Raw genomic sequence first — 12580 nt, forward strand, 5'->3', positions numbered from 1 at the left:
CTATCTATCATCTATCTATCTATCATCTATCTATCTAATCTACAGTGGTACCTCGGGTTAAAAATTTGATTCGTTCTGGAGGTCTATTCTTAACCTGAAACTGTTCTTAACCCGAGGTACCACTTTAGCTAATGGGGCCTCCTGATGCCGCACGATTTCTGTTCTCATCCTGAAGCAAAGTTATTAACCCGAGGTACTATTTCTGGGTTAGCAGAGTCTGTAACTTGAAGTGTCTGTAACCTGAACCGTCTGTAACCCAAGGTACCACTCTATCTATATCTATCTATCTATCTATCTATCTATCTATCTATCTATCTATCTAATCATCTATCTATCTATCTATCTATCTATCTATCTATCATCTATCTATCATCTATGAACTATAAACAAACCAATATTATTTTTCAAACCTATCAAAAAGTGGATGTGGCAGTTCCAAAGTTTGGGAGCTTGATTTACCGTATTTTTCGCCCTATAGGACGCACTTTTTCCCCTCCAAAAATGAAGGGGAAATGTGTATGCATCCTATGGGGCGAATGCAGGCTTTCGCTGAAGCCTGGAGAGTGGGAGAACTGGTGCGCACTGATCCCTCTCGCTCTCCAGGCTTCAGGAAGCTATCCGCAAGCCGTGGGAGAGCTGCCTGCACCCCGAAGCCTGGGGTGCGCTGAGCTCAGCACCCCCCAGGCTTCGGGCTTCGCACAGCTCTCTGCTAGTAGGAAAGTAACCAACAAACCACACAGTTCCAACGTATAACGTAAAAAGGATAGATTCCCAGATGTCTGCTTTGATTTTACTACTTATGCCCATAGGGAAGAACAGGGTACGTCCCCCCCCCCTTTGCTTATCACTGGATTTGATTGATTCAACAATATATGATCCATTCCACCCATGACAGCAAGGGGCTTTATTATACTCTAAGTTTAAAATTATATTCAGCCTTCTATTTTTTATCATACCTGCTTGTTGTGTGTCTGCTGTTGTTAACCTAATAATGTGTTGTCTTTAATTCGCCTTTCTTGCTTCATATTGGCTAATTTATTTAAAAAGTGGGTGGAGCTACTGTTGCCTTGGTATAATAGACTACCGTCCAGCCTGCAAAAGCCAGAGGTTTCCATGCTCATAGCTCCATTAAGCCAACCCAGACATGTGATCATAGGTCAAGCTCTCCAGGAGGTAATAAACACTTGAGGAGGGTGTGGATTGGGGCCAGCAAGGAGCGTGGCTTGGGCCAGACAGAGAGCCACATTATTTGTATTTTTATTTATGTCATAAAATCTACTCATGGCTTGGTGTGTTGTTGTTGTTGTTGTTTTTAAAAGATACAGGGATATTCTGGGGCCAACTTGCCCACTCACCCCCATTTCAGTTCCCATTCATCTCCAGATTTTGGGATGTGGTTTTGCCTGGGTGTGTGAGGTTTACCTTTTATTTGGTGTCCTTTTTGCCAGGATATTCTTCAGATAGTCTTCATAATAGCCACTCCCCGGCAGCTTAAAACAGACACAAAAGACTGATTATTCCACATGAATTTTTGGTGCAAGGTTGCATCTGCCCCCACCCCCACTGAAAGTGCTCTAATTCCACTTCAATTGGCATAGCTCCCCCCCCCCAAGAATTCTGGGAACTATAGTTTATAAAGGGTGTTCACCCAACAGAGCTAGAGTTCCCGGCACCCATGACTGTTTTAGTAGTACTAGAGTGTTTTAAAGGTATTGTGTGAATGTGACCACATCTCCAGATTAGGCCATGCTCTCTTAGCTGCGATTCCTGATTTTTTTGGGGGGGGGGGACCAGGACCTAGATCACCCTTTGGGTCCCTTCCAAATCTACAGGTCTACAGTTCTTAACAGACAGCATTTGAAATATAAGGGGAAAGTAGGAACCTTGCTGCGTACTTAAAGGATTTGGGGTACAGCTTTATAGCACCAATTTGCTAATTTATAAGTATGGAAGTTCCAGAGAAAATTTAGGATAGGGGGGTGGGGAACATTTGCAGAAACATCTGCATTTTACAGCATGCCCAGCCCACCACGTAAACTATGTATTCTTCCTTTTTTTAAGTGTGTGTGTGTGTTTAGGGCAAGGGGCAAGGGATCTGGGGCTCAGAAGACCTAGGCTAGCACAATTGCCATTTATTAAGCCAAATTCAGTTCACCAGCCAGGCTGGGTGGTCTTGAAAGCCAGACCACACCAAAGCAGGGGCTGCAAAACACAACTCCAGTTGGGCAGTTGCTCCGCAGGGCTGTGAAATGGCATGAAAATGCTTGCCCATTCAGAGTAATGGCAGAAAGCATTGCCCTCACTCTGATTTGGCTTTTAAGCCATTGTTGTGTAACTGGGCCTTGGAAACACCCCACTTCCGCCCCAAAATGCCCCTGTTGAAAAGGTACAATGGTCTCAATCAATCCATCGGTTCGCCTCAATTTTCACATAGCTAAAGGGGCAGTTGCAAAAATGTAAGAGGCCGCTTTGCACATTAAAAGAATATTAGGTGCACACCTGTAAAAGCCCATTAATTACGAACATGACAAACATGTGCAGTTTTGCAATTTGCAAAATGAATAGTTAATTAGTTGGAAAATGAATGAACTGACAGCTCCAATAATCACCCCTGCTGCACATTCTTGTTAGGTACTTGGCCATCATCGGCTCAAGTACTGCTTAGGTTTATAGCAGGCATGGTATAGGAAACTGGCACCCTTCGACAGCTGCGGGGGCATCCAGCTTTCTCTGCCCTGATGCCTGCCCTGGGCTTCTGGCTGTGGGCACACCCAGTGGCTACAGGAGCAAGAAACCCTATAAACCCAGCGCTGCATCGTGGAAATTGTGGAAAATCAAAGTGGCCATTTGCTCCATCAGGAAAACACTTTGCCAAGGGCTACCGCAACCCAGGAGCTGATCTGAGTCTGAGCTTGAGCCATGGAGTACTAAGGTGACAAGCCCCATCTTGAGATGCTGCTGGCCGTCTGGAGCCAGAGAGAAAATGCAAGCAATTCATCCAAGAGATATTTGATGGCAGACACCAGCTGGGAAATCAGGGCAAGGAAGGAGGACGAGATGAAGAATCAATTAAAAAGCAAAGGGGGCTGGGGCAGAGACCACATAGGATTCTCCAATTACTCCCTTGAGGACCAGGAGGACAGAAAATATGGTTTCCAGGGAATGTGGTTCAAGTAAAAAGGCTCTTTGAATTAAAGGAGAAGGCCACCAATTGTACAGGAGGATTCACAGGCTGTCTGGCCAGATGTTTCTAGTGCTGTAGAGGAAACGTTTTAGGTAGGCTTGCCCTTCAACTGCAATGTGGCAAATGTGCTTTGATTGGGGATAATATGGTAGGAGCTGCATCTTTTCAAAAGGGCAAAACAAGCCAGTGATGCTGCTGAGAGAGAAAACAGGAGGACACACACCCAAAAGCTCAGTCCATTTCCATCCTCGCTCTCTCTCAGGTGTGCTCAGCCAGAGCTCTGCTTCACTTCATTTTCCAGTGAATCATTAAAACCAGCATGGAGGCAAGGCTGGGGGATCTAAAAGGCATGTCTCCACCCCCCATCATTCTGCCTGGACACTGAAGTCCAAGGCCGAGGGCCTTCTGGCGGTTCCCTCACTGCAAGAAGCCAAGTTACAGGGAACCAGGCAGAGGGCCTTCTCGGTGGTGGTGCCTGCCCTGTGGAACACCCTCAAAGAGAAGAACAACTACCAGACTTTTAGAAGACATCTGAAGGCAGCCCTGTTTAGGGAAGCTTTAAATGTTTCACAAACTACTGTATTTTAATATTCTGTTTGAAGCCACCCAGAGCGGCTGGGGAAACCCAGCCAGATGGGTGGGTTAGGAATAAATTATTATTATTATTATTATTATTATTATTATTATTGACAATTCATTTTTCAAATTTTTTTTAACCCTACACTAAAATACCCCTCCCCCCATGCAAACAGGTGATAAGACACTTAAAAGCCAAAGGTCTGATTAAAAGGGAATGTTTTTGTCTGGCACCTAAAGATATGCAATGACGGTTCCAGGTGAACCTCCTTAAATTTCCAATTGGGGAGCCACCACTGGAAAAAAAAACATTTGCCTGTTTAGAATTAGTATATTGCATTTATAATCCACTCTGCCGCCCAATGAGCTCAATGTAGCACACAAGACTCTCTCAATCCGCATAACAACTCTGCAAGGCAAGTTAGGCTGAAAGGCAGTGACTGGCACCGAGTGGGCGATTTGAACCCTGGTCTCTTCCAGGTCCTAGTCTGACACTCTAACCACTACACCACACTGTCTCTCCAGTGAGACTCTCCACTAACTTGCCATGACTCTCTAGCATTCCAGAAAGGATTATTTCCTGGCCCTGCATGAAGATACTGGGGAATGAAGTTGGGATCTTCTGCATGCAAACCATGTTCTCTGAATTCTGAGCCCCTCCAGAAATGCTACCATCTGCGCTGATTAATCTGCGATGTCTCATTCACACATTCAAGTCACTATCTGACGCTACAGTCAGTGGGCAAGGACTGGCACCACGGTGGGTTGGCAAGGCAGTGATTCAGGAAGAGGCTCATAGCTGATTGTTCCAGCATCTTCCCGCAGGAAGCAAAACCATATTGTGAAAGGCTACCCACCAACATGCAGGCTGTGATATGTAGCAAAGACACCCATGATATATTTATTTATTGTGTTTATATTAGATCTACTTTGAGTGAAGCTCTGTTGGTGACCTCTCTCTTTGCCACTGACAGTCAGAGTATGCTCTTGCTTCCATTAACCCAGAAAAGACCCAGCGAAGGGATGCTGTGCCTTCAGACAGTTTCTGCAACATCCTCAGCACTCTTCTTATATTTTTTAAGAAGCACCCGACTTCTGCAACCTATTTAAAAATGCCTTGCATAATTCCCATATGCCTCGCCAGCCTTTGTGATCGCAGTTGCGGAGGTGCTAATTATCGTGGGGAGAGGAGTGGGTCTGTCACTACACAAGGTGGTTGCAGAATCCCAGCTGGAGATCTGCACAAAATTCGGAAGTGGAATAAGAAGGAATGTTCTGTTCCGACTCCTTATCCCAGAGTTGTGGATTGGGCTAAACCCTAAAATCCGAGTGCAGATTTGGGCTTCTATCGATTGTTTATTTATTTTTAAATAGAGCTTTCTTTCTTAAAATAAAAACCCTGTGCCAATCGTTTGGATTATGATTCTGTTGCCAAACACTCACTCTCCTCCTTCCACTGTAAGGCTCTGAATAGGAAACATTCAGAAACTCAAATCTTCTTGAGCTAAGTGGTTTAGATTTCAACAACAACAAAAAAGCAGATTATTGCCCCCCCCCCAAGAGCCAAATTGTCTTTCCCACACACCCTGTAAGCTGAGGGCACCTCAATTAGAGTCGGCCTTGGGAAGGGAATCACAAGATTGTAGAATCAGAAGGGACCCCAAGGCTCATTGAGGAATCACAGCGAAAGGATCCCTGACAGATGGTCATCCAGCCTCTGCTTAAAACCCTCCAAGGAAGGAGAGACCACCACCTTCTGAGGACTGAGTGAATATGATCCATTGTCAAACAGCTCTTATTGCCAGGAAGTTCTTTAGTCGGAATCCCCTTCCTTGCAATTTGAATCCACTGGCTTGGGTTCTGGCCTCCAGAGCAGCAGAAAACCAGCTTGCTCCATCCTCCTCTTTGATATTTGAAAATGACTCTCCTTTCTCCTCTGAGTCTCCTCTTTTCAAGGCCGAACGTCCCCAACTCCCTCTATTGTTCCTCATAAGGCTTGGTCATCTTGGCTGCCCTCCTCTGCACACATTCCTGTGGTGGTCAGGTGTGGTCTGACCAAGGCAGAATAGAATGGGAATATTATTATTATTATTCAAACATGGATGACGCTGTGGTCTAAACTACAGAGCCTAGGGCTTGCCGATCAGAAGGTCAGCGGTTCGAATCCCTGTGACAGGGTGAGCTCCCCTTGCTCGGTCCCTGCTTCTGCCAACCTAGCAGTTTGAAAGCACGTCAAGTGCAAGTAGATAAATAGGTACCGCTCTGGCGGGAAGGTAAACAGTGTTTCCTTGTGCTGCTCTGGTTTGCCAGAAGCGGCTTTGTCATGCTGACCACATGACTCAGAAGCTGTCTGCGGACAAACGCCGGCTCCCTCGGCCAGTAAAGCGAGATGAGCGCTGCAACCCCAGAGTCGTCCGCGACTGGACCTAATGGTCAGGGGTCCCTTTACCTTTATTATTATTATTATTATTAAATAAAAAAAATTCCTTCCAGCAACACCTTAGAGACCAACTAAGTTTGTTATTGGTATGCACACGAAAGTTCATACCAATAACAAACTTAGTTGGTCTCTAAGGTGCTACTGGAAGGAATTTTTTAATTTTGTTTCGACTCTGGCAGACCAGCATGGCTACCTACCTGTAACTATTATTATTAAATTAGATCTCAGAGCAGTTCACAGCATAAAAATACATGATAAAAACACAAAACACATAATAAAAACAAGAACTTCCCTTGACTGAACATGAGACTTCTAGTAATGCAGCTGAGGACTGCATTGGCTTCACACTGTTGCAGGACAACAGCTTTTTCATAGTCCCTAGTCAACAGCATCTAGATGGCCACAAGGTTTTCCCCACTCTTGAGCTAGGAACTTAGAAAGCTGTTTGTTCCCAGGCCAGACAATTCCGCCATTTTGTTGTGTCAGCTTAATGTAGTGCCCAGTGGGACGCAGGTGGCGCTGTGGGTTAAACCACAGAGCCTAGGACTTGCCGATCAGAAGGTCGGCGGTTCGAATCTCCACAACGGGGTGAGCTCCCGTTGCTTGGTCCCTGCTCCTGCCAACCTAGCAGTACGAAAGCACATCAAAGTGCAAGTAGATAAATAGGTACCGCTCCGGCGGGAAGGTAAACAGCATTTCCGTGCGCTGCTCTGGTTCGCCAGAAGCGGCTTAGTCATGCTGGCCACATGACCCGGAAGCTGTCTGCAGACAAATGCTGGCTCCCTCAGCCAATAAAGCGAGATGAGCGCCACAACCCCAGAGTCGGTCACGACTGGACCTAATGGTCAGGGGTCCCTTTACCTTTAATCTATTGCCTATCAAGTCATTACAAGAGCACAGCTCATTCCTCCCCACTAAAAGAAACTCTGCATCGCCAGAATTTCATGGAGCGGAAAGGTGTTTGAAAATGAAACACTTGTTATTTTTAAATGCGCGCAGGCATGCATGTCACCTTGACATTTCAGGAACTGCCAAGTGGGTCAGGTTCCATTTTCTGTTTCTGTACGGCATCTACAATTTGTGCTCACTCCAAAAATATGCACCACATATTGGCAATGCCTTGCATAATTTGCACCTGTTTCGTAATGGAAACAGTTGGGAGTCGGAATCATTAGACAGGTCCACATGCTCTGCTGTAATACCTTACCACCACACCATCTCAGAATTCCTGCCTGTATATCTCTCCGCCCAACCCCAATTCATCAAGGGCAAGTCCTGTTGTATTTTTCCCCTACACAAGTTGGTATATTTATATGCCACTATTCATAAGAACAGGGACACGGGTGGCACTGTGGGTTAAACAGAGCCTAGGACTTGCCGATCAGAAGGTCGGCGGTTCGAATCCCCACGATGGGGTGAGCTCCTGTTGCTCGGTCCCTGCTCCTGACAACCTAGCAGTTCGAAAGCACATCAAAGTGCAAGTAGATAAATAGGTACCGCTCCAGCGGGAAGGTAAACAGCATTTCCATGCATTGCTCTGGTTTGCCAGAAGCGGCTTAGTCATGCTGGCCACATGACCCAGAAGCTGTACGCCGACTTCCTCAGCCAATAAAACAAGATGAGCACCGCAACCCCAGAGTCGGCCATGACTGGACCTAATGGTCAGGGGTCCCTTTACCTTTATTCATAAGAACAATAAGAGCAGTTTACAACAAGAGCATGTAAAAGCATACAATAAAAACCGCATGAAAAAGTTAAAATCAGTAACCAACTAACAGTTGTGGAAAATGTATTCTTCACTGCCTGCTTCCATCAGGAATTTAAAAGTTGAAACAGAGGGTGCCTGCTGATGTTCCCAACACTTCCTTACCTGAGAATTATTCTGTCCTTCTGACTCTCAGCTCCCTTCAGCCCAAGCTAGCATGGCCAATGGTTAGAGAAGATGGGCTCTGTCCACTGCTGGTCTCGTGACAAAGCCATGCACACTCCCCACGTCCCAGGAATAAAGTAAGGCTTTTGCTTTGCAGCATGTCTGTTTTCTTGTCCTAAGGTCCTTTCTGTTCCAGGGATGAAGAGGCTGAGCCTGTGGCCCTCCAGGGATTTGTTGGACCACAACTCCCATCACCCCGAACCTTGGACATCCTGGCAGAGGCCAATGGGGGCTGGAGTCCCAGAATTGTTGTTCACGCGTAAGCCTTGAGGCTGAACTACCACAATGCACTCTGTGTGGAGCTGCCCTTGGTCCTGGTTCAGATGCTCCAGCTGGTGCAAAATGTTGTGACCAGATTGCTGACAGCTGCACTAGCTGCCCATCTACTACTGAGACAGGTGTGAGGTTGATGGGAAGCGAGACTTGCTCGAGAGATGCCTCCCATATGACACTCACCACTCGTCTGTCGTTATTTCAACCCAACATGAGGTCCTTGCATTAATTTATAAAGCCCCAAACAACTTAGGTCCAGGGTTTGCCTGAACCATAGCTGTCAACTTTCAGACTTGAAAATAAGGGATCAGCAGCCTCACCTGTCCCGGGGACAGTCTACGGGATATCTAACAATCTGGGATAGCAGTGCTGGAATAAGGGAATTTCCTGCCAAAAAAGCGAAGGTTGACAGCTATGGCCTGAACCCTTCTATCCCACTGAGATCACCTGCAGGAAAGTGGTTCACCCTAGTTAGTGAAGCTCACTTGACAACAAGAAGCAACTGAGCCTTTAGTGTTATTGGCTTAGCCCTGTGGAACTCTCCACCACTGGAGATTCAGCAGATGCTTCCTGTGCCCACTATGAAACACCTACTGGAAACTTTTCTATTCTGCTGGGCAAGCAATTAAGAATGCATCTTTCCACCCTGGTTAATAGTGGTCTGTTTCTAGCCTTTTGAATGTTTTTAACTGTGTACGGCTTTTGTGTTTTCATTGTTGTGTAAACCATATGTGTGTGTTATATATTGGTTTACAAGTACTCTTATAATTAAGCATCTGGAGGAGATGAGGTTCCCCCTCCCTGCTCCACTCAGTCTACACCAGCACCCGGAGACGTATCTTCCTCTAGTTTGACCCAGTGATGTTGCCATGCCTTACCTCCACCGTCACTTTCTTCCTCTTCTGCTCCTTGAAGCTCTTGATGAGCTGTGCAGGATACCAAAGGCTCAGAACCACAAGGCACAGGATGATGGGGAGATAAGAAAGCAGGGAATAGTACCTATAAATCTGAGCAGAGAGAGAGAGAACGGCTGCAAGAAAGACAATCTTGTGTTCAACTCAAGCGACAACTCTCCCCCTGCTGGATAACTCCAGCAAGTTCCTACAACCCTTGCAGAACCCAGCAGGGAGGAAGAGGAGGGTAGAATTTGTTGATTGCCTGTCATTGCCTCTGGTGGGCCCTCTGCTTTCACGTCCTACTAGTAGATCCTGAGCTGAAAACCCTTGAAGAGGCTCCTTGCCTCACTCTTGATTCCTCACTCCTCCTCCCTTTCTTTGCCAACAGTTGGGTCTTGAGGTCTGCAAAAATGGGCCAGGCACACACAGCCATGGTGCCATTATGGGCATCATATATTGCTCAGAACATGGGTAGGTGCTCTTGCCCACCCCTCCTGCAAAGCAGTAGCCAGTCTCACCAGGAACGGGCTTCCTCCTTGCAGCCATTTAGAACTGGCCCGTGCCAACCAAACCTCAGGGCCTTCCAAGCCTCCCCGGTTGTCTTTACCTTGGGCGACTGAGGGCATTCCACCTTCTGCCAGAGATGGACCACGCAATGGCACCAGGACAGCAGGCAGCCCAAGAAGTACCCAGCTCTGTGCCTGACCGTAGCACATGCAATTAAGGGGTAGTAGAAGGCAGGGTAATAGAGCAAAGCCATGATCTTCCAGTACTCTGGAGAGGGAGATCAAGGGGGAGAGAAGGGCAGAGGTTAAGAGCCTCAGTCGGACAACAAACAGAGGCAGTTCAGCAAGGCAGGCCATGCCAAGAGCATGCAGGGTGGAGTCAGCGATGGGGCTCCCACAAACGTCCCTTGAAGATGCGGCATCAGTTTCCCCCATGCAAAAGAACTCCTTGGAAGCTATTCCCCTGGAAGAGTGACGGTGCTGGTGCATAAGCTGCCAAGGCAGTGTGGCTTCTAGTTTAGGGGTTCCTGCATTGCAAGGGCTTGGACTTTGACTCTGCAATTCCAGGATTGTGCGATAGGGATGGGCAAATTTCTTAAAGGTCTACTTTCTTAAAGTTTAGTTCTCTGCACTGACACATCAGCCTGCAAATGCTCTCTCTTTCCCTCCACCCTCTCTTTAAAGTCCTCATGAAAACCTGTCAACGTTTTAGTGATTATTTCTCTTAATTATACATTTTCTGTATGCCGTTTTTCTGATGTATGGTACATCTCCTTGCAAGCAACTGCCCCCAGTAGCAAGGATATTTGTTCACTAATATATGCATTTATACACATTTTCTTCTTATATACACACTTTTGCTCTGAATTGCAAAATTAAGAGAAGTGCGATTTTTTTTTAAAAAAGAAGAAAGCAGTGTTTCGGTTTACATATTGTTTCAGGAAGTGTAAATCAGGCAGGTTCACCATTAAATGTGAACTCAGTTGAATTTCTTCCCTCTCCTGAGCTTCCATCTATCCCTTGAATCCTTCCATCATTTGTGGGGCATTGCCCCAGAATGGATTCCTGGCATTCCCAAATTGCTCCCAGCCATGCATTGATGAGAGATCTGAAAATGTACGGTCTGGTCTACCCTCCTGCCCTCCACGTCAGTTTAGGAAACACCCTGTAGAATAGATAAGGAATTCTCCATGGCTGAGCTCTGCAGGATTAATGAGTGGTGTGTGTGTTCATATTTAAAAACACCCATTTACACCATCTCTGGGGAACTCCAACCACGCAAATTGTGTGTCCACAGTGTGTTCATTAAATCTGTGCACACATACACACAGTTGCACAGCGGAGCAGCTCTTAAGAGTCATCTAGTGCTCTGTGATAACGGACACAAAACATGATTATATTAAAACGGAAGGGGTGACATATGTCAGCTCTGGGGCAGATTTCCCCAACCTGGTGCCCTTCAGAGATTTCAGAGGACCCTCCCATCAGTCCTAGCCATTGCCACACCAAGTTTTGCAAGGCTTTGTCAAAGTGTGCAGCCAGGCAGCTGCCAGCAACAGGAGGCTCAAGAGTCAAGGCAGCAGCTGGGAAGTGGGCACACTTGTTCTCCTGGCCTGGTGGGGGCCTGGCAGGGCCCCCCTTTTTCCCCTGACCCTCTCAACTGGTCATTTCCCCTACTAGGCACAACTGAGATCTTATGATGAAGGGCAGTATAGAAACCAAACAAACAACGAACGAATGAATGAATTTGGGGGCCATTTCCACATACATAATACATTTCTGTATGCTATTTTAACAGATATATACATTTTATGTGCATTTTACCCTAGCATATGCATTAGCATTGCAAAGTTGAGAGAAATGGAACTTTTGAAGTACATTATATGTTGTTTCGGGAAGTGCAAATTAGGCATAACCACCTGCCTAATTTGCACGTCCTGAAACAATATATAACATACTTCAAAAGTTGCATTTCTCTCAATTTTGGGCCTTTCCTGCCTGGAAGCAACTGTTCTTGGCTACTGCAAAAAGCCAGATGCTGGATCTTGGCTCCGATACAGCAGGGGTCTTCACATTCTCCACATTCTCAATGTATAAATCTTGCAGACACAATGCAGCTTTTGGAGCCCTGAAGGTCTCCAGAGTGGCGAACAATGCACAACATTAAAAAGGATGGTGTAGTAGGCCATTGAAGAAGGGGTCTCTCCTGTGCTCATGGAGGCAACCAGGTTATGACTATACAGGGCTATAAAGTCCTATACAGCTTAGGCCCAGGCCCTGTGAAAGACTGTATTCTCCCATATAAACCTGCCTGGGCTCTGAGGTTGGGGGGGGGGGGGCTTCTCTTGGTCCTGCCACCCTCACAGGCATCCTTGGTAATGACATGGGGCAGGGCCTTCTTGGTGGCTGCTCCCAGACAACTTTGGAAGTCCCTTCCTGGAGAAGCTGGACTGGCTCCCTCCTTGTGGTCCTTCCATTGGCAGGTGAAGATGGCTCTGTTCTGACATGCTTTGGGGAATCAATTGTTTTGTAAAGGAAAGGGCTTTTTATAGTGCTGTGCCATTTTTAATATCTGTGTTATAATAGATTTGGCTTTATATCACTTTAATTCTATCAGAGTTTAATTACATTTAAATGATTCTCTTGTGTAAGTTTTTAGCTTTCTGTATTTTATCTGGCTAGTAGTGATGTATGGAAGTGAGAGCTGGACCATAAAGAAGGCTGATCGCCGAAGAATTGATACTTTTGAATTCTGGTGCTGGAGGAGACTCTTGA

At 46.3% G+C, this 12580-nt stretch overlaps 1 protein-coding gene across 1 annotated transcript in view; it reads right to left on the minus strand.

Moving 5' to 3' along the window:
- STRA6 (signaling receptor and transporter of retinol STRA6) overlaps window positions 1-12580 on the minus strand; it is a 54035-nt gene that overhangs the window by 15665 nt on the left and 25790 nt on the right. Inside the window, exons 6-8 of the mRNA XM_081925632.1 lie at window positions 9907-10073; window positions 9282-9410; window positions 1423-1490 (exon numbers count right to left, since the gene is read on the minus strand). Coding sequence (XP_081781758.1) covers window positions 1423-1490; window positions 9282-9410; window positions 9907-10073 — 364 coding nt within the window. The remainder of the gene's footprint in view (window positions 1-1422; window positions 1491-9281; window positions 9411-9906; window positions 10074-12580) is intronic.

This window comes from Podarcis melisellensis, assembly GCF_964234715.1.
Source record: "Podarcis melisellensis genome assembly, chromosome: 9".
In the NCBI taxonomy this organism is placed as follows: domain Eukaryota; kingdom Metazoa; phylum Chordata; class Lepidosauria; order Squamata; family Lacertidae; genus Podarcis; species Podarcis melisellensis.